Source organism: Oncorhynchus mykiss, chromosome 11, assembly GCF_013265735.2.
Source record: "Oncorhynchus mykiss isolate Arlee chromosome 11, USDA_OmykA_1.1, whole genome shotgun sequence".
In the NCBI taxonomy this organism is placed as follows: Eukaryota; Metazoa; Chordata; class Actinopteri; order Salmoniformes; family Salmonidae; genus Oncorhynchus; species Oncorhynchus mykiss.
The window spans coordinates 35,867,555-35,893,801 of NC_048575.1; the positions used below are offsets into that span (position 1 = coordinate 35,867,555).

General features: G+C 44.2%; 1 protein-coding gene across 2 annotated transcripts; it reads left to right on the forward strand.

Moving 5' to 3' along the window:
- Positions 1 to 710: 710 nt before the first annotated feature.
- On the forward strand, positions 711 to 26,237 carry LOC110535623 (EMILIN-2). Of its 2 annotated transcripts, none has more exons than XM_021620734.2 (8): positions 711 to 1,009; positions 1,404 to 1,529; positions 3,253 to 3,428; positions 3,639 to 5,681; positions 23,612 to 23,827; positions 23,982 to 24,032; positions 24,300 to 24,416; positions 24,596 to 26,237. In XM_021620734.2, exons 1-8 carry the CDS (start codon positions 807 to 809, stop codon positions 24,931 to 24,933), a joined length of 3,270 nt encoding a protein of 1,089 aa, XP_021476409.2. In that variant the 5' UTR covers positions 711 to 806; the 3' UTR covers positions 24,934 to 26,237. The 2 variants fall into 2 exon arrangements, with proteins under 2 accessions (XP_021476409.2, XP_021476408.2); XM_021620733.2 differs by having other exon boundaries at positions 712 to 1,009; positions 3,639 to 5,729.
- Positions 26,238 to 26,247: the final 10 nt, after the last annotated feature.

Here is a 26,247-nt window from a genome sequence, read left to right on the forward strand (position 1 = left end):
AATTTAATCTATTTAAGAATATGGGAACATAATAGTCTATCATTTTGGCCTCTGTGTAGTTAGATGAGAAGATACTGACTATATGACTGGACATTTGTCTCCTGTAAGAATGACACTGGGACAATTCATCATTACCAATATATGGGTAGTGCAAACCAGCCAACAGAATGGCATGCAAAATGAATACACAACTGTTCTGTGTGTAATTTAGCATGTTATCTTGCAGGGTAAACTAGTGATTTGAAATCAGTAATCCTATATTGGAACCAATAGTTCAATCTATTGATGTTGCTAGAGATGTGACAGAATAATATAAACAAACTATAATAATTGTTGCAATGGGACCTTGTGCACGTCAGTCTGTTAGTAGCTCTGTCAGCCGTTGAAACCAATAGATAGGAGAATAACTTTCATTTGTTTTAATTATTAGTGTCGGTCGAACAGGGCGAAAATGATCATATTCATTCTGCAACCCGTTCTGCAGCCATGTGACGCACATGTGCATCAAGTACGGAAAATGCGGGCTAGACATCCTGCAAAAACAACATATGGTAAAATGCATGTGCATCTGGTGGACATATGGCGTCAGAAATTGTTTTAAGTAGACGAGTGATGTGAGGAAAGTGGGAAAAGGATGGTTGTTCAGCTTGGAGCGCATTTTTCTATTTGGGGGGGGGGGGGGGGGGGGGTCGCCGCTTTGCCCCAAAAGTCACACTACAGGCACCCTGGAAGTAAGTTTGCATGATCAGCCTTTCGAGCTGCTGCTGGGAGAGGGAACAAACGTCTAACCTCAATGCTTGAAATACATGTTTAATATTTGTTTACTTGTCGTTTATTTTCGTTGTCTAAAAATGAAGTGCCTTCCCACCGGATTCATCCTTAAAAGTGCCTTATTTCCCTTATTGCTCACCTTTCAATTGATCTATGGAACGCGGTCCCGGTATAACCAGGGGTATAACATGTTCCAGGGAAGCGCATACTCTGGCTCAGAACAAAGACAAAGGAATAAGTGAGTGAAGTTTTCATTAAAGTGTATACTGTTCATACAGTAATTTGATACTTGTGTAGTTTTGACATAATTTATGGTGATTGTCTATAATATAGCTATTTTAATTATTTCTTATGCCTCACAGTAGGCCTATACTGAATTAATTGTTTTATTTTATTTAGCATCGACAGAACAAAAAAAAGCAAATTCGTATAGGCCTACACATATAGCTTTCTCTCTTTTTTTTTGAATGGAATACACATTGGCATGTACAATTTCGCTGCAATCTAATAAAATAATGAAATCAACGTATTTATGGTAGGCTATAGAATTTAGATTTTTCGACTTAATTTCTATAGAATAGGCAGCATTTTTTTCGTCGTCATTTTGTGTGACATAATAAATGCTTTTCCAGAAACTGGTGCGCATACGTTGTGCACAAGAACGTGAGCTGTGCGGTCGTGGGGGGTATGGAGAGCTTTGTGCAGCCGGAGTCAGCGCCTTGCCCGAAGCATCAGCCCAACTGCGCGCAACAAGTGATGTAAGTGGTGTGCTGCTATTTTGATTAGTCTAAAGAGCGGTGTTACAGCAGTGACTCAACATAATCAAGTATGATGACTTTGAACACTTATGCCGCATTCATGTGCTAGTAGGAACTAGGAAACTCTGAAATGTCCGCTATGCTAACGGTTGAATGCAGCACCCGTTAGCAAGTCGGACATTTGAGTTTCGTAATTCCGGCTAGCACGTGAACGCAACATTAACTTTGAACGTTCATTCCGTGTTTCAAACAATAGAGCTAGCCAGCGTGTAGTCTTAAAACCCGGAAATTAGTTACCTCTGGTTCATTCAGATATCCCTATGGGGAAAGAATATGGTTTTGGAATAAACACCGAAAATAAGGTCTGAGGTTAACGCAAGCTCAGGAGATCTTATACGTTTTGTTCTATGAGATAATAGCAGTCAGTTAACATAACCTTTATTAATTATGAAGCCTTTGTGCTTTTCCCCCTACAACTTCATCACATTCACAAATTGATGTTAGCTGATGAATATGATTTCATAGAACAAAACATATAAGATCTAAGCCCGTGTTTACCACAGACCTTTTCTGCGTTTATTCAAAAACCCTACAAAAATGCCATTCATTTTCCTCATCGGCATTGTCTAACGAACAATGGCGGAGTTGGTGCCTACAAAAAGACCCCATTACTATTTCTCTCTAGTGTTAGGGATCCATGGTTGGTCCCATCCTCTGCCTGAGACTGTCTCTAAGAAATAGTATTCAAAACACTCACATGATTGCATTGTTTATGGGCATACCGACTCAACGTGTGTAAATGTCCATGTGATCTTTGCACCCACTGGATGGTGTGTAGTGATACCCCAGGACATAGGCCCCTACTTGTCCCGTCATCCTCTGTAATCTGCCTTCACCCCTTTCGATCATCAGATTATTCTATATTTACGACAGACAAGTGAATTTGATTGACTTATTCTTTGCGGTCTATTTGTCAGTGTCTGCGACGAGTAAAATGTCAACGAGCCATTGAGCTTTATGGAAGATAAGGGGGGATAAAGGATTGTGCAGCTGAGAAGAATAGGTCCTTTATCTGCCTAGACTGTAAATAAGCAACTGCCTGTACTGGCATGCATTGGCACTGTTACTCACAGCCCCCCTGTGCAACATCAGAGGCATCTGACACATTTCTCCCCGGGTTGGCTGCTTTCGTGTGTGTTATTATTGAACACCATGTTGGGCAACAAGCAGCCAGCTCTGTGAGAATATCCTGGGGCCAATGACGAAGCGTGGTTCCACATTCGACTGGGTGTGAGTGGTGGAAAATATGAAGCAGCGTTAAAAGGAGTGCGTGATTAATTAGGAGTGTGACTGGCTAGCTAGCCCATCTGGAGTTTGTCGTCATAAATAAACAGATCGTTATCGCCCGACAAAGCATTGTTCACATTTCATGAACATAAAGGCCCATTTGAAATTTGGAAAGCAGAAGTAGAATAACTCTGAGGGGGTTTATGCTGTGCTCATAGTTGCTAGAGTATGTCTTGGTTGAAGTCTTTCCTTTGAGATGTTCCCAATATCCTTCATGGTTATATTGATTAAATCTGTTGTTAATCTATGAATATCATTCAAATTCCTAATTTGCGAGGACTGCCAGTCAAGTTAAATCAATACAATCTCCCCCATTGTAGAAAATGTGAAGGCAGCTTTTGGTCATCCGTTTCTTTGCCATCTTTCTTTTTTCCAGGTATCGGACCCAATTCCGCCCCATGTACAAGGTTGGCTATAAGCTGGTGACAGAGCTGGAGTGGAGGTGCTGTCCAGGCCACCAGGGTCAAGACTGCAAAGACTTGAAAGGCATCCCATCCAGTCAGACAGTGCTGGGGCCTCGGCCCACCCTGCCTCCTGCCCCAGAGACACAGGGTAGGGGAAAGTTGCTCAAACCCACCTCGCCTTGTAGAGACAGATACCTGACCCTAAACATGACTAATATGCTTGTTTTCTCATAGGATTCCTTTAGGAATGTTTTTGCACTAATGTAATAATGTTAAACATAGATTACTCCCACAATTAGATGTACATTTCCGAGATGAAAAGAGGATTTTTCCTAACCATCTGATAATCCCCCTGTAGATCCGGGACAGCAGGCATGGGGTCAGAGTGGCCACCCCTGGGGGGCAGGGAGGCAGCCAGGAAGTCAGACAGGCCAAGGTCCGGCGGGGGGCCAGGGAGGGAGTCAGGCGACACAGCAGCTGGAGGAGGTGGTACAGCGTCTGTCCCAGCAGATTCTAGACATGCAGGCAGCCATGACCAGCCTGTCGGCCAACCTGAGGGTGAACCTGCAGGAGGACGCCAGCAAGATGCTGGTCACGATGCTCAACGTCTTGCGGCAGCCAGACAGCGTGCGTGGGGAGCAGCAGAGCATGCTGCTGCAGGGCCTTTCCCTGGAAAAAGAATACAACACGATGGACATTGACAAGTTCACGAGCAAGATCAACCACCTCACCGACACCATAAACACCAAGAGCAATGTACTGGACGACCTCCAAGCCAGAGTCAACCACCATGACGGACAGCTCCACCTGCTAATGGAGGCCAGCCCGGCCTCACCCCCTCCCTCTCCTCCGGCCAATGATGCGACCCTGCGCGCCTATGTGGACACAAAGTTCCACGCCCTGAAGGACGAGATGATGGAGGGCATGGAGATCAAGATGGCAGACCTGAAGAACTCATGTGACTATAAGATCCTGTCGGTGCAGGAGCAGTGTGCGGGCCAGGAGAACAGCTACCTGAGCCTGACCGAGCTCCTCGAGTCCAAGGAGATGAACCTCCGCAAGGAGATCCAGGACTTCAAGAACCAGCTGCCTAATTCACAGAGGGGAGACGGAACCCCTCCAGGGGTGGAGGAGCTGCGAAAGGAGCTGTTCCGGGTCGCTGAGGCCCAGCTGATCCTCCAGTCCAGCCTAGAGAAGAAGTCCAAGCCTGACCCACTCCTGCCCCGTGTGGAAGAGCTGGAGGCCCGTCTCAACATGTCGGAGAGGAGCGAGAAGGTGCGCAGCCTCTTCCTGGAGGAGAAGCTGAGGAGAGAGGGGGCGGAGGGGGCCGCAGACCTGAAGAAGGCTATGGAGGACAGGATGAGCTCCATGGAAGACCGGGTCACCACTATACTGGTGGAGATAAGCAGCCCTGTATCTGGGGTGCAGACTGCGCTAGAGGCACTGCAGAGTACTCAGGCTCTGGAGGACAGACTCAATTCCCTAGAACAGCTGTGCTCCACAGAGTGCAAGTCTGACCAACCGGCCATAGAGCGCATTCAACAGAACCTCCGGGTCTACAGAACTAGCCTAGACACAATTCAGTCTAACATCAATGGGCATTCAGCTAGTCTTGCAGACATGGAAGAGTTTGTCCAAGGGCAGCTCCTGAACCATACCGCCAGTCTTACAGATGTGCAGGAAGAACTAGGAGCTCTTAAAGAACGTATTGGAGGACAGCAGGGTTCTCTGTCAGCCTTGGGTCTCTCTCTTAGCCAGCAGTCCCTGGAGCTACAGGGGCAGCTTCTGAACCACAGTGCCAGCCTTACAGGCGTGGAAGAAGTGCTAGGAGCTCTCAGTGGGCGTATGGGAGTACAGAAGGGCTCTCTGTCAGACTTGGGTATCTCTCTCAGTGATAATCTTAAAGATGTGCAGGAAGAGCTGGGAGCTCTTAGTAGGCGTATGGGAGAGCAGGAGGGTTCTCTGTCGGCCCTGGGTCTCTCTCTCAGCCAGCAGTCCCTGGAGCTCCAGCAACTGAACACCTGTTGCCTGAGCAGTGCAGGACCAGCCCAGGAGGCCAAGGACCTGCTACAACTCCACCTGACCCAGAGAGAGGAGCTGAGGGCCAGGCTGGAGGAGCTGGACAAGGAGGTGAAGGCTGAGGCAGACCACTGCAGGAACAGGACCGAGGGCATAGCTCTGGACGTTGCCAGCATGGACAGCCGGGTTACCAGCTTGGAGAACATGTGTGGTAGGCTGGAACCCATCTCCAGCAGCCTGCACAGGATCAAGGAAGGGCTGAACAAGCATGTGACCGGCTTGTGGAACTGCATCAACCAGATCAATGGCACCTTGCAAGCCCACACCAAGGACATCAGAGGACTGAAGGGAACATACCAGAACCTCCAGGACCACTACTCAGGTATCACCCAGGCCCTACATCATCTGACCACCAGTCCTGAGAACAGTGGTAAGACTTGACATTGAGATTGACAACGTTGCTTGCTTAAAATTTGCATGATTATTCCAACACTCCAGGTTATATCTTCCATATGTTCTTAAACCTACAGCTCCCCTGCGACAACTTCTCCAGCTAAGTTTCCTACTGGTTACATTGCAGTAATATAATAATAATATACACTGTGTACAAAACATTAGGAACACCTTCCTAATAATGAGTTGCACCCCCTTTAGCACCCCCATTAGACTCAATTCGTCAGGGCATGGTCTCCACAAGGTGTTGAAAGCGTTCCACAGGGATGCTGGCTCATATTGACTCCAATGCTTCCCACAGTTGCTTCCATTTAGCAGATGCCAAACTTAGTCATGCGTGCATACATTTTACGTACGAGTGGTCCCAAGAATCGAACCCACTATCCTGGCAGTGCAAGCACCATGTTCTACCAACTGAGCTACAGAGGACCACTACAATATAAGGGCAATTCCACGGTAACCAAATTGTGCAGAGAATCACATTTTTCACTTTCAAATGTATAACAAACAAAAACCATTGATTTCAAAGTTTAAGAAAACCATACAACTCTATGCACAAGGACTACTTTAAAAATGTTACTGGACATTTTTACAAAATACACTTACTGGAAGAACTGTGCGGATGCAAAGTTTGGTAACAGAATTTCTGTAAAATCTCTTGGTTTTTTTTACGTGACCACGTTTTCCAATAACTCTTTGGAAATAATGGGGTGTCAGCTATGACATCATACATTGACATTTTGGTTAATGAACTACAGTAAGTGAAGTTCACTCGGCAACAGAATTGCGGTAACGGAATGGGTCCCCGATCTATACTGCACAGAAATGCATAATTATGGATATGAATGTCATTCTCTTCATGGTGATGTATCCTGAATAGGTACACACAGGTAGAAATATGCAATATCCTCCTTTATGCATATTTGGGTATTATTATACACTGGCTATTATTTTAATGTTTGGGAGTGGAAAACAAGGCCAAATCAGAATTGATCATAGATGTCTGTTTCACAAGTTAGAGTAGAGTTCATTACATTAGTCTACTCAACTTATTTTTACTTTACTATGCTCTCCATCTATGATTTGGTTTAGTTTTGGTCATGACGGGACCAAAAATCAACATCTGTGGATATTGAAATTAAAGCCGGTCTTGACCATACCAAAAACGACATCTGTGGACGTTGAGATCAAGGCCAGGGTGGACCAAATTTCAACCACTTTTCAGCGTCCATGGACATCCGTTTGTTGGTCAGTGTTCAGTGGATAAGAATGATAGTTGCAGTAAATGGAAAGAGGGGGCTCATGGGTAGGTGTCAGTAAGATCCGGGAGAGGTGACATTAACTAGCAAGAGCGAGGCGGAGCGAGAGGTTGTTTAATTGAACCTTTATTTAACTGAGCAAGTCAGTTAAGAACAAATTCTTATTTACAAATGACGGCCTACCCCGGCCAAACCCTAACCCGGACGACGCTGGGCCAATTGTGTGCCGCCCTATCACGGCCTGGAATCGAACCAGGGTCTGTAGTGACGCCTCTAGCACTGAGGTGCAGTGCTTTAGACCGCTGCGATACTCGGGAGCCTTAAACACCAGACAGAAAGAAAAAGAAAACCTTTGAGTTGAACGTAACCGTATGCCAGTGGAAGGAAGGACTGTAAAGCAGGTGTCCCAACGGTGGTTGGTGACTACTATGATTTCCCATTGTTGCCAATTCAATTACATTAATTCCGTGACGGATTTTCCAGAAATTCCATTACCAATTTGGTAACAGAGTTTTGAGTTTTAACCACTTAGTAATTCATAAACCAATAGATATCAGTAAAAACTTGTTACTTCTGTGAACTTACATTGTACTACTTCCTCATGAAGGGGAGACATTTGAAAATATCTTAATGATATGCAGGTTTTTGGTAACAGAATTTCAAGGCAAAGGGCAATTGTTCTTAAACTTACACAAGGCAAATAATTTCTCCAAAATTATAAGTTTTGTTTTTAGTTAGTTGGGTTGTTTACCTCAACATTATTGGGTTTTGAAGTATTTTTAATACCTTTAAGCTTTTCTGGTAGACGTTTTCTAAGACCCCTTTTTCATCTGTTTGACCAGAAATCAAAGCCTTTGCTAATATTTAGGATGGGAAATGATTGTATTTTTATTATTTTCTCTTACTCTTACTTTTCATTCACATGTCGGTGCTCATGGGTCCTTTATACATGGAAATGACCATCATCCAGGTGTTCCAGTAGCAGAGACTGGAGATTACAATCAAATGGTGCTAATAAGATCAACTTCAGAGCTGCAGCTGGGGCCAATTTGAGTTGTGTTGAATGTAGGACGGTTAGTTGAGTGTATGAGAACAGAGCGAGAGAAAGAGGGGGGGGAAGCTGGATTTCCATCTCACTGCGTTCTGACTCCGGGGCGGCAGCAATGATTGAACACACATGGTCTTTTTAATAGACCCGGTTTGTGTTAAGCAATGCCTGGGCTTTAAGGGATTATCACAGTCCATGCATTTCTGTAGTAACTACTTCTGTCGTGACTAATCTTGCTGTCCCATGGTCATCTGTGAGTTCAAAAACCCCATATCCTTTTACATGACGGATAACTAGCGTGGACATGGACTAAGTTATAAATGATGGTGCCCAGGTGACTCAACCGGGAATAAAGGCACCGGAAGCACACTCCATAACATTTATGAGCATAGTGCCTCTTCTTCTGAATACAGCTCAACATGACTGGTTTACAGAGCAGCTCTGCAAGCTCCTGTCTGGAAGTCCCATGGGGAAGAGGCCCTGGTCCTGGCTGTGAAGCCAGAGGTAGAGACTTTAGATCGGAGTCACTGTTTCTCAATCCTGGGTGTAGCTCTGGAAGTCAAGTGTGAGCCTTAATAACCGTCTTACTTAGAAAAATTTCACACTTTTCCCATCGTGCACATGGAGACTAAGAAATGAAGTGTCAATAGCCCGCTCTTCACTTGTAAAAACTCATGTTTAAAATCATTATTCTGTCAGCTGGAATGTTTGGGTTGTACTCCTCAGAGGGCAGCTCGCTATTCATATGTTCCAGACTGGATGCTGTTTTACCACGGGTCACATTGGGATGTCTTTGTCTCATACTTGGCTCACTGCTTCACTTTTGTCCTGGACTGGCTTGCACAGTTGACTACTTATAAGGACGTGGAAAGTGATGTCCGTTATAGGGACGTCGGTCATTGGCTTATCAATTGTCTACTTATAGGAACCAATCAGATGGTTTGTTATTTGAGAGCCGAGGGGCCCAAGTGTCTCAGTGGGTTCAGATCAGGTGCTTCTGGGTTGACATGACATCACACCCTCCTAACTCTCCCCCCCCCCCAGTGCCCTTGTGTTCCATCCCTCTCTCCATATCTCCCTGCACCCTTTTGCTCTGGTGTTGTTGAATATGTTTAGCACACTTACCTGGCCGTGTCTCTCCTCTCTCTAAATAAAAACACAGGGCTCTATTTTTGACTGCCGCTAAGGAAGCGCAAGTGTCAAATGCACGTTGGTTTGCCATTTCATCATGCAAAAAACTGCCGCACCCGCATATTCCAGCCCTGACACCAGGTTTGGTTTTTTACCTGTCTAACTTCAGCTTGCTTGCGCTGAGGTGGCAACATTTGAGCGGTGTCCTTAAAAACAAGTGCAAAAGTTTCACATTTCATGCAGCTGTAATGGGAAGTTTTGAGACCCACAAAGCAGGTCTTCTCAGTAACGCAGTTGATAATGGCATGGATTTTGAGAGCGGAAGCGCAGCCTTTCCTGCCATGGCGCACAGTGCCCACGGAAGGAGAGATGTGCCTTTTGTCCTGGTGAATCTCATATTTAGAAACATAAAAAAATATTGGTTTCCCCCATTTCATTCGATTAAAAACCAAGCATAGCCTACCCTCCCCTTAATTAATCAAGGCTGGTTTAGCAGCATTACACAGCTGCAGGTTTTTATCCTGGCCATTAACCAAAAGTAGCCTAAAAATAAAGGAGTTTTGAGTGGTCTACTGAGAATCCTTTGAAATATGAGGATTTGCCTTCATGCTTTTCCTTATTCACTTCACATACCTCAATCAATCAAATGTTTTTATAAAGCCCTTTTTACATCAGCAGATGTCAAAGTGCTATACAGAAACCCAGCCTAAAACCCCAAACAACAAGCAATGCAGATGTAGAAGCACGGTGGCTAGGAAAAACTCCCTACAAAAGGCAGGAACCTAGGAAGAAACCTAGAGAGGAACCAGGCTCTGAGGGGTGGCCAGACTTCTTCTGGCTGTGCTGGGTGGAGATTATAAATGAGTGACTGCCATTAAAGCAAGAATGTTCTTCATGATGTTCATTGATGGGCCAACAGGGTCAAATCATAATCACAGTGGTTGTAGAGGGTGCAAGAGCTCAGTACCTCAGGAGTAAATGTCAGTTCGCTTTTCATAGCCGAGCATTCAGAGGTCGAAAACAGCAGGTCCAGGACAAGGTAGCAGAACAAGTCAGGGTTCCATAGCCGCAGGTAGAACAGTTGAAACTGGAGCTTCAGCACGACCAGGTAGACTGGGGACAGCCAGGAGTCATCAGGCCAGGTAGTCCTGAGGCATGGTCCTAGGGCTCAGGTCCTCCAGGAGGGGAGAGTGGGAGACACCACTAGCCCCCCGGTACATAGACTTTTGCAGCATAGATACCTACATTTCGCTTGTTCAAGTAGGTTGTCTATCCCCATTTTCAAAGAGCACCCCTCGTCCTATTACCAAAGACACACTCCTCCAAACTATTCAGTCACCCTATAATGTCATATCAACGGGAGATTATTTTGAGAATCTGCTACGTAGGCAACTATACAATTGACAGGAACCTAGCATTTTGTATGGGACGGCAGGTAGCCTAGTGGTTAGAGCTTTGGGCCAGTAACTGAAAGGTTGCTGTATCGAATCCCAGAGCTGACAAGGTAAAAATCTGTCGTTCTGGCCCTGAACAAGGCAGTTAACCCACTGTTTCCCGGTAGGCCGTCATTGTAAATAAGAATTTGTTCTTAACTGGCTTGCCGAGTTAAATAAAGGTTCAATGAATAAAAAATAGATGTGTGAATGTTATACGTAAAGACATTTAGGCCTACAGTATGTGTACACAGTGCCATGGAACAAGAGAAGCGATTTATGCATCTGACCCGATCCTTTAAAAAAAATATTGTTGGTGGTTGAATTTTTGTTTTCCTTCTTTGTTTAATTGGATTAAATACCAACCTTTTTAGAAAGTTTGACCGTCCATGAATTTATGGTGAGGACAGACACGGCTCGAATGCAATGCAATTTCGTCTACTAGTTCTGGAGAAGTGCAAATATGATCTGTAAGATCAAGATCCGAAATCCCATGATGTTTATAAAACATTACATTTGCGAACAGTATAATGGTGAGTGGACATTCCCCCTCTTTATATTGGATCTTTACCCAGCTGCTGTGAAAAGTTTGGATGTGTGTAAAACCCTACATAGTCTTAAGTTTCCTTGTCTGTATTATACTCCCACGGGGAGCAATTATGGTGCCTAGAACTGTATTTAGACAGCCTATTTAAAACAGTTTTTTAAAATTGTTTGAATTTGATTTGAATTCTACACTTTATTTTTAGGCCTAATCAATAGCCTAGTGAATTGAATCTTGCTTATTGACTACATGTGGCATGTCCCCTCTCCAGACTGCTACTTACAGAAGGCATAGCCCTTATATCAGTGTGAATGCTTTAGCCTATGTATGTTTAACCATGTAAGTCCATATGGCAGCAATGCAATTACAACAATGTGGACTGCAGACATGTTCAACATATATTTAGCAAATATGGGCCAGGCTATTTAACGAACTAAGACATAATGGACTAGCATTCAAATTGGAGTTGATGACAAAGCACTGCATATGTAAAAACACAACTTGAAGCAACCACATATTTAGCCATGGAGCACGTTTTGATTGGCCAGTAAGGGGCATCAACACACCCACAACTCGTTTATTCATCAAAACCCAGCCCCTTCGCACCACCACTCACTACTGCACCCATAACTCCAGTTGTGAAAATATCAAAAAAATATTTGACACACCATCGAATCTAAAACGCCAGCGCTAAGATATACCATTGTGTTAGGTTTGTTAAAATGTAGCCCACAGGTTGCATTTCAAATGGAAACCTATCCACTATATAGTGCACTTCTTTTGACCAGAGCCCTAAGGGCCCTGGTCAAAAGTAGGGCATTACAGAAGGAATAGGGCACCATTTGGGACGCAGAGACACAGTGAGCAGTCAAGGCTTTCCCCTGAGCCACATGTTCTGCTCTGTACTGCCATGATGTCATACACACCCTACCCCCTGAAGTTAGAGTGCGAGTAAGCGCTGGATGGAGGGACCGAGATTAGGGATCCTCAATTTTCCTCAATGGTTTAGATAATAAATGTCTTGATTGCTGAAAGCTGATTTTCCTAAAATTGCATGTTTGCAAACCCTGGGAGAGAGAGATGGTTGCATCCCAAAGTGGCAATCTATTCCCTTTACAGTGCACTACATTTGACCAGGGCCCCATGTTCTCTTGTCAAAAAGAAGTGCGCTGTAAAGGGAAAGGGGTGCCATTTGGGACGCAGGGCTCTGGCATCACAGGTGCTGGCCCAGATAGTCCAGAGCAGTGGCGGTCGGTGGGGGAGGACAATATTTAGTTTTTATGAGCATGGCCTTCTGACAAATCACTTGGCTCCCGCGGCAGTAAACATGTCACTTTAGTCTCTTGCTAAAAACCACCTTGTAACTGCTAATTTTTATTCTGCGCTGTCCCACTAAACTAATGTGATGTATTAATTGTTACAGGTTTAAGATGAAGATATCCAATTATCACTTCTTCCCCTGAAAGTAGACTTCAGGTCCAAATTCTGGGAGTGAATGCATTTATTCCGAAATCCCAGGCTCTGCATCGTGTCCGTTTTGGCTCAGGCTGACTCGTAAATCTTGTCTGTGGTACTAAACTGATGTACAGTGGTTATGATGTGGTATGTAACATGGGCGACCACACGGATTCTTACGTGTCCTCAGACTGGTGGAGGGAATACTGTGCGAATGGCCCGGCTGTGAGTGTAGAGTTATCCGGATACATTGTAACACTCCCTCCAAGGCTACAGCTGCAATTGTTTACATCCACCTCTTTAATCATGGTGCACACATGCACACACACGTTGGCGCTCCATCCTTTAATAATTACCCTGGGATTGGGCCTGAGATTGGCATTCAGTCGGAGTCATCCAGGCCCAACTACACACACAATAAACGTCACACGTGGAAATGCCGCCTCAGTCCCTCCTGTGGTGTTTTACAGGTTGCTAGTAGTCGCTTCTCTGTGTCGCGTTTAATAGGGAGTAGGGTGAAGCTGCCCCTAGACTGATCTTAGTTTCAGTTCAACATTTTCCACACTAATGGTTGGGGGAAGTTGATCCTAGATAAGAGCTCCCTCTTAAAGTTTTAGTGTTGATTTTGGGGATAGGCCACCTGGTGACTTGGTATGCAGGTATGCCATTAATGTACAGCCTAGTCCCTTTCTGAAAGAGTTTGGACAGATTGCCTGTGGTCTCTTTCAGACTGCTCAGGAGAATAATGTTGTAGGAGTAGGCTGAAGTTGCCCCTGCCTGGACACTGATCTTGGGTCCGTTATGCATATTCCCCACTAATGGTTAAAGGGCAATTCCGCCACTTTTCAACTATATTCTGTATTAATTTTCTCCAGCACCAGACCAGTGTCTATATACAAATTAGTGGATTTGGTTATTTCAGTCACCCCTGTTGCTGACACATATATAAAATCGGGCACACAGCCATGCAGTCTCCATAGACAAACATTGGCAGTAGAATGGCCTTACTGAAGAGCTCAGTGACTTTCAAAGTGGCATCATCAGAGGATACCACCTTTCCAACAAGTAAATTCGTCAAACTTCTGCCCTGGTCAACTGTAAGTGCTGTTATTGTGAAGTGGAAACGTCTAGGAGCAACAACGGCTCAGTCACAAAGTGGTAGGCCACACAAGGTCACAGAACGGGACTGCCGATTGCTGAAGCGCCTAAACATAGGCTATACTCAGTTACAACACTCACTGCTGAGTTCCAAACTGCCTCTGGAAGCAACGTCAGGAGCTTCATGAAGAAATGTGTTTCCATGGCCAAGCAGCTGCACACAAGCCTAAGATCACCATGCACAATGCCAAGTGTCGACTGGAGTGGTGTAAAGCTCGCTGCAATTGGACTCTGGAGCAGTGGAAACGGGTTCTCTGGAATGATGAATCACGCTTCACCATCAAATAAAATTTTATTTGTCACATATACATGGTTAGCAGATGTTAAAGCGAGTGTAGCGAAATGCTTGTGCCCTAGTTCCGACAATGCAGTAAAAACCAACGAGTAATCTAACAATTCCACAACAACTACCTTATACACACACACAAGTGTAAAGGGATAAAGAATATGAATGAGTGATGGTACAGAACTGCATAGGCAAGATGCAGTAGAAGGTATCGAGTACAGTATATACATATGAGATGAGTAATGTAGGGTATGTAAACATTATATTAAGTTGCACTGTTATGGCAGTCCAAATGGACTAATCTTGGTTTGGCGGATGCCAGGTGAACCCTACCTGCCCAAATGCATAGTGTGCCAACTGTAAAGTTTGGTGGAGGAGGAATAACAATCTGCGTCTGTTTTTCATGGTTCGGGCTAGGCCCCTTAGTGCGAGTGAAGGGAAATCTTAACTCTACAGCATACAATGACATTCTAGACGATTCTGTGCCTACGACTTTGTGGCACCAGTTTTGGCCCTTCCCTGTTTCAGCATAATGCCCCCGTGCACAAAGCGAAGTCCATACAGAAATGGAATGTCGATCAGTTTGGAAGAACTTGACTGACCTGCACAGAGCCCTGACCTCAACCCCATCGAACACCGTTGGGATGAATTGGAACGCAGACTGCAAGCCAGGCCTAATCGCCAAACATAAGTGCCCAACCTCATTAATGCTCTTGTGGCCGAATGAAATGGAGCAATGTTCTAACATCTAGTGGAAAGCCTTCCCAGAAGAGTTGAGGCTGTTATAGCTGCAAAGGGGGGACCAACTCCATATTAATGATTTTCAATGAGCACGTGTCCACATACTTTTGGTCATGTAGTGTATTTGAAATTGGGCGTTTCTTAAAAAGATAGGTCCTAAAAAATGCTTCTCTGTGACATCACACGGTAGGATTAAAAGTAAGAAACTGATTTTCAAAACCTGCATCCAGTTTCTAGCTCCCCACATCACCTGCAAATCTGTGTTTGAAAATCAATATATAAAAAAGTAACTTTTGATTATGTCATCGGCTACAACCTCTTAACTTTATTTCCCCCTACAAAACGTGGAAATGCGCCATTTTCACATATGGGAAATTCCATGGTAACGGAATTACGCTGAGACTGGTAACTTTTTGAAGTGAGACAAACAAAAACTATTGATTTCAAAGTTTAAACAAACCGTACACATTTTTACTATTTCCACAAAACATTTTACAAACACACACTTACTGGAAGAACTGTGCAGATGCAGTTTGGCAACAAAATATTGGTAAAATCTCCCTCAGTTTTTGACCACATTTTTCAAAAACTACCTGCCCTGAATTAAGATTCAAAGATGTCTGCAGAAAGAATGGGGTGTCAGCTATGACATGACACCTAGACTTTGAAAAAAAATCAAATTTTGGTTATCGAACTACAGTAAGTGAAGTGGATTTACATCTGGTAACAGAATTATGCGAACTGAATTACATGATCTGTACCAAATGCATAATTATCACTCTGAATATCAATCTTTTCATGATGTATCCTGAATAGGTACACAAAGCTCGAAATATTCAATAGCCTCATTTGCATATTTGGGTATTGTTCTACACACTGGCTATTATTCTAATGAGCTCCGCCCCCAAACAAGACCACATTGGGTTGGTCCGGACCAGACCAAATCTGAACCAATCATAGACATCTGTTTCACAAGATTTGACAGTAGAGCAGAGTTCAGTACAGTAAATTATACTGCACTTTACTGTGCTGTACTAAACTCTACTGTACAGTGCTATTCTCTACTTTTCTTTATTGTACTCTACTGTTCTCTACCATGCTTTACTGTACTGTGCTGTCCAAACTTATGATTTTACTAAGTTACAGTTCATATAAATGAATTCATTAGGCCCTAATCTATGGATATCACATGATTGGAATACAGATATGCATCTGTTGGTCACAGATACTCTTTTTTTTTTTAAGTAGAGGCGTGGATCAGAAAACCAGTCAGTATCAGATGTGACCACCATTTGCCTCATGCGGCCTGACACATCTACTTTGCATAGAGATGATCAGGCTGTTGATTGTGGCCTGTGTAATGTTGTCCCACTCATCTTCAATGGCTGTGCGAAGTTGCTGGATATTGGCGGGAACTGGAACATGCTGTCGTACACATCATTCCAGAGCATCCCAAACATGCTCAATGGGTGACATGTCTGGTAAGTGTGCAAGCCATGGAAGAACTGGGACATTTTCAGCTTCCAGGAATTGTGTACAGATCTTTGCGACATGGGGCCTTGCGTTATTATGCTGGCACAACAATGGGCATTCAAATTGGCATCGATAAAATGCAATTGTGTTCATTGTCTGTAGCTTATGCCTGCCCATATCATAACCACACCGCCCCCATGGGGAACCCTGTTCACAACGTTGACATCAGCAAACTGCTCGCCTACACGACACCATACACGCAGACTGCCATCTGTCCGGTACAGTTGAAACCGGGATTCATCCATGAAGAGCACACTTCTCCAGTCTGCCAGTGGCCATCGAAGGTGACCACTGAAGTCGGTTATTTTGTTGTGCAAACTCAGTTTCATCAGCTGTCCGGGTGGCTGGTCTCAGACGATCCCGCAGGTGAAGAAGCCGGATGTGGAGGTCCTGAGCTGGCGAGGTTACACGTGGTCTGTGGTTGCAAGGGTGGTTGGACGTACTGCCAAATTCTCTAAAACAACATCGGTGTCGGCTTATGGTAGAAAAATGAACATTCAATTCTCTGGCAACAGCTCTGGTGGACATTCCTGCAGTCAGTATGCCAATTGCACTCTCCCTCAAATTTTAGGGTGGCCTTTTATTGTCCCCAGCACAAGGTGCACTTGTGTAATGATCATGCTGTTTAATCAGCTTCTTGATATGCCACACCTGTCAGGTGGATGTTTCCAGTCTGTCAGTCCTGAGATTGCTAAATAAATGTTCTTCTTAGAAAAGAGTTTGCAGCAGAAGCAGAAGAGGCTGTTTCTTTCAGAATACACCAACTTCTAGGGATTTTTTCACCACTTACCAAGGTCTTCCTGAAATACTGGTGGTGGCAACTTCTTCCATCACTCTCATTCCTTAGGGAAAACAAAGTTAGGTGTTACCTCACTTAGTCCTCTGCAAACTAATTGTGTCTGAATTCTGTCAGTCAGAACAGAAGGCCAGTCAGCAGGGTCTGTAGACAGTGGTTCAACCTCAGCAGCAGTGTTTGGTGGGGATTCTGCTACAGGCATTTCTAAATGGAGAGCACAAGGGCTTTCGTTTACCCACGTTATTCACAGCATTTATAGTGGTGGAACATCCCACATACATACCCAGTAATAATAAAATCATCATTGTTACCTACAATATGGAAACGTAAAACTTTGCAAAAAGGAAATTATTTATTTTGTTTATGTTATGCACACAAACACATGCGTGTACCCACACCTGAAGAATCCTGCTGGGGAGAAGTGGAGGCAAATAGGTCTTCATCCTCAGGCAACATTTGTGAAAACACCTGTGTGGCTGAGGAGGTGGATGGCTCCTCATCCTGAGGTCATTTCTGAAGAAGCCTGTGTGGCTGAGGTGGATGGCTCCTCATCCTGGCCAGTGCCAGAGGGTGCTCCAAAATACTTCAGAAGTGCCCCTGAATTTGCATTGGAATACAGTATGAGTTTGACACCCTAAATACATTTGTTGCACAATTAAATATACATGACATTATGCACAATTTATCAAACTTTCAGAATAAGAACCAAATGAACCATACAACCTCCTTGGCTAATTCTAGGCATAAGACACCCCGAAATACTAAATATATCACAAAAGATACAAAATATCAGCATAATATAGATGCCTACAGCATTGGAAATTCCTCTTACTAAGCTCAGGATATAGTCAATACAATCAATGAAAACCTTTGATGTCACCTCAAGTTAACCAAATCAATAATCAATAATACATTCTGCAGGATACACACATTATCATGATGAAACTGTGTGAAATGTTATCCAATAAGCTAGTTGGACAGAAAACAGAATATTGTCACCGTATGCGTAATAGCATAGCAAGCAACATATTTGTTAGCCTAAGTGTTATACGAGCCTATTTCATGACATGCATAATATTATACTCAAAGAGATGACATAGCTACATACCTTTAATCTTTTGCACGTTTCTTCTCTTTCCTCATTTTCCTAAACTGGGCACCTGATGGCTTAGATCTGTTCTTATCCATTTGTGTGGATTTGGCACTCGAGCATCAATACATGACCCATCCCCCAACACAGTCAACCAAGAGTCAAGACTAACCCAATTCACCTTGGTGGTGATCACACTGGTTTTATATTATTCTTAACGATTTCGCACAAACCAGAAAAAAAGCAACAATATGTCTGTGAAACTATATATTCACAGTATTATGAATGACTTGTGGTTTATTTAGTAGCATTTCGTAGTGTGACTGATTTTACTAATTGCATTAGTACTGTACAAAGTTAGGAGGTACGATATTTGATAGATTCCCCCACTCCCCCTACCTCGGGCTTCCAGTGGGGAGACCTGAGGTCAACCTACCCACACCCTCCTCCCCATCTCGTACTTCTGAGTGGGAGATCTTCCCAGGCAGTAGCCTGCCTAGCTCACAAACTAGAATCAGGGCGCCCACTCCGACATGGTTAATTGACCCACAGTCCCACACGGTGACATGATATCATTGACGTAACGTGCAAATGAGTGATCGAAAACCGATCGCGCAAATGTCACCATTGCACATTTTTGGGTGCGGGCTCCCGGTGCCGCCACCGGCAAGATACCTAAATCCGCCACTGACTGTCAGTAGTTGTTAAAAGTTGTGCAGCATTGTGAAGTTCCTCTCTGACATCGAATGCATGCGTTCCTACAACACAGAAGTAAGACTTGAGGCTACAGGGCTGCTGAAGGCAGTGACGGACCCCGGCTTTAAGTTTACAGCCACCATGGTGTACAGAATCGGTCTTCTCGATCCTCCAAACAAATTACTCCAGGCAAAAGCAACGGATCTTTACACTGGAGTCAAAGTGGGTCCTCAGTGCGTTCGGCTGTGTCAAGAAGCTGAGGTGCGACAGAGTTCGAAGCCATTTGGGACCAGTGGCACTGGTGCACCAGCTTCAAGCAAATGACAACGTTATGGAAGTACAAATCCTCAGCAATACGTGGAGAACAGTACAGTAGGCCAGCAGGACAGAGGAGAAGAGACTGAGTGTAAAAAAACTGTTCTTCAGCATGTTGGATGCTGTCATTGGTGAAATGTCAGAACGATTCAGCGAATGTAACAGCCAACTACTGGTGGAGGCCATGTTTGCCCTTGACCCAGAGATACAGTGCCTTGCGAAAGTATTCGGCCTCTTTACTTTCAGTGCAGCAAACTCTCTCCAGAAGTTCAGTGAGGATCTCTGAATGATCCAATGTTGACCTAAATGACTAATGATGATAAATACAATCCACCTGTGTGTAATCAAGTCTCCGTATAAATGCACCTGCACTGTGATAGTCTCAGAGGTCCGTTAAAAGCGCAGAGAGCATCATGAAGAACAAGAAACACACCAGGCAGGTCCGAGATACTGTTGTGAAGAATTTTAAAGCCGGATTTGGATACAAAAAGATTTCCCAAGCTTTAAACATCCCAAGGAGCACTGTGCAAGCGATAATATTGAAATGGAAGGAGTATCAGACCACTGCAAATCTACCAAGACCTGGCCGTCCCTCTAAACTTTCAGCTCATACAAGGAGAAGACTGATCAGAGATGCAGCCAAGAGGCCCATGATCACTCTGGATGAACTGCAGAGATCTACAGCTGAGGTGGGAGACTCTGTCCATAGGACAACAATCAGTCGTATATTGCACAAATCTGGCCTTTATGGAAGAGTGGCAAGAAGAAAGCCATTTCTTAAAGATATCCATAAAAAGTGTCGTTTAAAGTTTGCCACAAGCCACCTGGGAGACACACCAAACATGTGGAAGAAGGTGCTCTGGTCAGATGAAACCAAAATTGAACTTTTTGGCAACAATGCAAAACGTTATGTTTGGCGTAAAAGCAACACAGCTCATCACACTGAACACACCATCCCCACTGTCAAACACGGTGGTGGCAGCATCATGGTTTGGGCCTGCTTTTCTTCAGCAGGGACAGGGAAGATGGTTAAAATTGATGGGAAGATGGATGGAGCCAAATACAGGACCATTCTGGAAGAACCTGATGGAGTCTGCAAAAGACCTGAGACTGGGACGGAGATTTGTCTTCCAACAAGACAATGATCCAAAACATAAAGCAAAATCTACAATGGAATGGTTCAAAAATAAACATATCCAGGTGTTAGAATGGCCAAGTCAAAGTCCAGACCTGAATCCAATCGAGAATCTGTGGAAAGAACTGAAAACTGCTGTTCACAAATGCTCTCCATCCAACCTCACTGAGCTCAGGCTGTTTAGCAAGGAGGAATGGGAAAAAATGTCAGTCTCTCGATGTGCAAAACTGATAGAGACATACCCCAAGCGACTTACAGCTGTAATCGCAGCAAAAGGTGGCGCTACAAAGTATTAACTTAAGGGGGCTGAATAATTTTGCACGCCCAATTTTTCAGTTTTTGATTTGTTAAAAAAGTTTGAAATACCCAATAAATGTCGTTCCACTTCATGATTGTGTCCCACTTGTTGTTGATTCTTCACAAAAAAATACAGTTTTATATCTTTATGTTTGAAGCCTGAAATGTGGCAAAAGGTCGCAAAGTTCAAGGGGGCCGAATACTTTCGCAAGGCACTGTACATGACTTTCTAAAAAATAAAAATGTGAAACCACTGCAATGGATCTAAGCAAAACAGATTTGATGGAAGCTAGATTTAGTGACGTCCGCTCTGGCTCCAATGAGGACAGATGGCCCCACTTGATATCCTGCAATGATTCTCTGGGCCCCTCTCCACTATTCCTGCCGTGCTTACTACACTGAAACATGGACTGACTTTTGGGGCGTCCACAGCTACATGCGATAACTCGTTTTCCACTTTGACAAAGGTGTTCAGTCAGCACAGAAGAAGCATGCTACACCTAAGGAAAGCTCAACTAATCTAACTGGCATTTTAGGGGGATCTTACGTGAAGATTTCAGGGAGAATGGAATGATCGATGACTCAGGAAGTTCCACAGAGCATCAAAGAGGCTGCAACTCTTTTGAAAAGTTATAGATTAAAACAATGTAGCTGGTTGTTTTTTTACCCCGTTTCCCCCCCAATTTCATGGTATCCAATTGGTAGTTAGTCCTGTCTCATCGCTGCAACTCCCGTACGGACTCGGGAGAGGCGAAGGTCGAGAGCCGTGCGTCCTCCGAAACACAACCCAACCAAGCCGCACTGCTTCTTGACACAATGCCCACTTAACCCGGAAGCCAGCCAAACCAATGTGTCGGAGGAAACACCGTGCACCTGACGACCGTGTCAGCATGCACTGCACCCTGCCCGCCACAGGAGTTGCTAGTGCGCGATGGGACAAGGACATCCCTGCCGGCCAAACCGTCCCCTAACCCAGACGGCGCTGAGCCAATTGTGCACCGCCCCATGGATCTCCCGGTCGCGGCAACAGAGCCTGGACTCGAACCCAGAATCTCTAGTGTCACAGCCTTAGACCACTGCTCCACCCGGGAGGCCCGGCTGGTTGATTTTTATTGAAATCTTGCTTTAGTGTGTAGGGCGCCGCCCATGGTGTTGATAGAGCATGGTGGAGATTGTGCCATTGAACCGGTCACTTCTTGGTCAAAAGCATTTGAACGTGTATGTTTTATTGTGGTATAGCCAGATATAAGGGGAATTCAATAACATTCCAATACAAGAACCCCCAAAAATGTGTCACTTTATCCTGACATCGGGTCTGATCTGTGGTGTGGTCTTTAATAACCTGTTTAGGTCACTGATGACAGGGAGAGGTAATTACTCACTGTTTAGATGCTAATGACAGAATCTCTCAGGCATCTTGAGAAACATTCTATACAATAACTGTACTTTCATGTAAAATGACTAGAGAAAGTACAGTAGAAGGTGTAAGTGCAGAGCCGTGGTCAAGTGGGTAACACTCACAGCACATGATGCCTCTGGGGTTAAATCCCCGTATCCATCCTTCCTCATGTGTCTCCAACCTATTTATCTCCCCACCTGTTTCATGCCTGTCAAATAAAGTAAAAAAATACTGAGGGGAGAGGAATTCCCCCCAAAATTGAAAGAAGATGTACTGTAACTAAAAACTACACAGAAAATGGGCCAATGAGGAAAAAGATACAAGCCATTACAATGGCATACTGTCAGTATGCAGGCTTTGTGCTGCATGTAGGGCCTCCGTCCACTAGAAAGTCAGTCGGGGTCTCAACTTACAACAGCAGTTTTCCTCTGTCAGTCACTGACAGTCAATCAATTAGCCCATATCAGCTAACATTTTATTGATTGCTAGGTAAGTTAGTCTAGCCAGCTATCTTGTAGTAATCATGGCTGAATTATTGACCTGGCACACAAGACACATGCCCAGGGGCCCTCATTGATTTTGTAAGAAACTCTAGCTCAGATATCATATGAACATTGCATAAGTCATGGAAAAATGTGCTGAACAGCAGGGAACAGACTTTAAAACTGCAAAATGTTCTTCCTATCCCATAGCAAAATCTGTTAAATCACATGAAATTAGTTTAAAAAATGCTAAAGTTTCTTTCTGCCCCATGAAATGTGTAGAATGGCAGCTAAATGTACTTTAAAACTGCAACATTTTCCCTACGCCCCACGGCAAATTGTGTAGAATTGCAGGACATTAACTTTAAAGCTGCAATATGTCACTTTTTGGGGGAGTTCTAGATCTGTCAATCTCAATGAAAGCAAGTCTAAGAAGTGGTAGATATGTCCTGTGTGCGCTATTTCTATGCGCAGATAAGTTACTTTCTGTTTTGTACACCAGCTGAAATACAATATATTTGGTTATGGAAAAGTTATTTCACAGCGGCTTAGATGGTATAATGATTTTCCACATTGCTTGTTTTGTCACAAACTGAAATTAGGCGAACTATCAGAATTTTAGCAACCGGGAAATGGCAACGCAATTTCTGCATATCGTACCTTTTTAAAGCTGCACATCTCTCCACCGCCAAGAGGGGGGGTCACTAAAATGTTCTGCCCACGAGGCGGGTGGGCGCTAGAGGCGGCCCTACATACTGGTGTTTGTTCCCCCAAATCAGCTTTTACTGTAAGGAAAGTGAAAGCTTTCACTCCAGAAGCACAGAGGCTGTTTAAGAGTAATGACAGTGACAGCTTGTCTTCACTGTCATTTTTGGCCCATAACTTAATGCTGAAGGGGACGTGAGACTGGGAGAGTCCTGTCTATCAGTGTCAGGATTCATCACAACACCAGCTGGTTTGTTAACACGTGTTGACTTCTCCACAGCTGGTCTGTGGGTTTTATCCCTCGCTCCATCCTCTCCTTCTTTTGACACCCTGGTTTGTCATTACCCCCTCTCCAGGTGTTCATGTAGGTGTGGAGGAGTCTGGTAATCCCACCGAGACGAAGCTTGTCCCTCAGGGCCCTGTCCTACCCGTTGGGCCAATACCAGATGGGGCCCTACTACATATGATGGAGACTGGGGAGGCAGGAGCCCCCGGAATCACCATCTCTTCCAAACCGCCCAAAGGGGCCGACGGCAGCATGTCCACCCTCAAGGGCTTCGCTGGAGCCCCAGGTGAGATCTAGGGGTAGCTGGGAGAGAGGATAGGAACAAGTACAGAATGCATTTGCACATCTACACACACCCCAAGCACATGCAAGTAGGTATGTTTGCAAGATTAATTGCATTCTTTCAAAACTTCATGAAATGTATCTTGGTTATTTTACAGCCTCCCCACCCTCTACAGGGTATTTAAAGCCTAATATGCCAGTGGTTTCTGGTAAGTGCTATTTGACTCATATGATTTACTATCAATATACAATGTTGAGTCTCCTGAAAATGAACCTCTTTCAACAGTTGCCCACATTCCTCTGAGGCCGTAAATTACACAAATCATGTTTCACTTTAACAGGCAAGATATTTAGTACTCTTGTTCAGATAAATTCCATAGTATTCCAATCTGCTACTGCATGGAAAAGAATTGTCCCAATAACCACTTTTAAGAATGTGTGTCAATGTGACAGATTAAACTTTAACCCTGTATCAGGTGAGCGGGTGTCCTTCTCGGCTGGTCTCAACCGCTTGCCCTTCCCTGGGGAGGTGGGTATCATCCGCTTCAACAAGGTGTTGGTAAACGATGGGGGACACTATGACCCTTACACAGGTAACGACTATATCACCATCACACACATACAGACATCACCACACTAATCTAGATGTCAACTACAACCTATCACATCTAGGTGACAATACAGATTAATGTTTGTTCCCTCTCGCAGTTGACATGTATGAGTGCCCCCTTGTGGCTGATAGGTTTCCTCTGACCCTCTTCATGTCTTCCAGGCATCTTTCACGTTCCCATGGAGGGCCGCTACCTGCTGAGTGCCGTGCTGACAGCCCAGAGAGGTGCCAAGGTGGAGGCGATGTTCTCTGTGTCCAACCGCAGCATCCAGAGGCTGGACACGGCCGGTTACCTGCCTGATAATGGTGGAGGAGGTGGGGCTGGCTCCACCAGCTGTGACTGCGGAGGCTCTGCCTCCCTGAGCCTGGTTCTCACTCTGATGCGTGGGGACAGGGCAGGTTTAGTCATGACCGCAGGCAAACTTGCCATCTCGGAGAACACAGAGGTCCTCTCAACATTTAGCGCCGTGCTTCTCTACCCCACCCCCTCAAAAAAATAGCTGCCATGTTATAGACAAAGTTACCCCCTTAAAAAAAAAAAAGAGAACCCCACCAATGATATTGCTTTATGTAGCTCCACCCTCAAAACAACACCCATTCTACTTTAGATGTATGCCTCGTTCACGTGTTAGCCGGAACTAGGAAACTCAAATTTGACTTGCTAATTGATTGTAGTTCTACACGTGTCGTGTTCAACCAGTTAGCAAGATGGTCATTTCTGAGTTTCCTAGTTCCCGACAAGCACGTGAACGTGGCAGTAGTATGCCCAACATTGCATGCCTTCCAGGTATTTTAGTATAACAGGTAGATTGCTTTAACGTACTATCATATGACAGAGCTTTCATACAAAAAGAGATCAAATATAAGTATCAAATATTTGATCATAGGATTCTTATGGAGGGGATGGGGCAGGCTACTGCCATTTATGGAGTATTAACATTTAGTGATTGATTATATTTGAAATGTTTGAATGTGTGCTTGTGTTGATGCGTTCAATTTGTTGTAGTTATTTTGAAATGACTATTTTATGAGAACCATCAATTATAATACTGTACATACAGGTAACTGACAAATTAAAAGAAACCAAAGTTTCTTAATAGGGCGTGGGGCCACCACAGCTTCAATGCGCCTTGGCATAGATTCTACAAGTGTCTGGAACTCTATTGGAGGGACGCGACACCATTCTTCCACGAGAAATTCCATCATTTGGGGTTTTGTTAATGGTGGTGGAAAACTTTCAGGCACCGGCCCAGAATCTCCCATAAGTGTTAAATTGGGTTGATCTGGTGACTGAGACCACAATGGCATATGGTTTACATTGTTTTCATGCGCATCAAACCATTCAGTGACCACTTGTGGATGGGGGCATTGTCGTGGTAGCCCCAAAAAATTGCTAAAATAATGTAGAAAATGCCCAGCATTTTATACATGACCCTACACATGATGGGATGTTGATTGCTTAATTAACTCAGTGTTCCACCTGTGTGGAAGCACCAGCTTTCAATATACTTTTGTATCCCTCATTCATCAAGCGTTTCCATTGTTTTGGTAGTTACCTGTAGCATCGTTAGAGGAACTAACGTTAAACAAATAAGCTGGTCATTTTTCTACATGACAAGGGATACAGAACTTTTCAACAAGGACAGTTGTTTTGAAAGGTATTTTTTGTATTTCAACACATTCCAATGAGTCAATGTTCTTTAGGACCAATGCCTGAAAAGGAAATGTTTCAGTACCTTTTCTTGGATCAGAGGACTAGAATTCAGCCCCGGGGGCCAGTAATAAAATATGTGTTTAAACAGTGGCCATGAGTG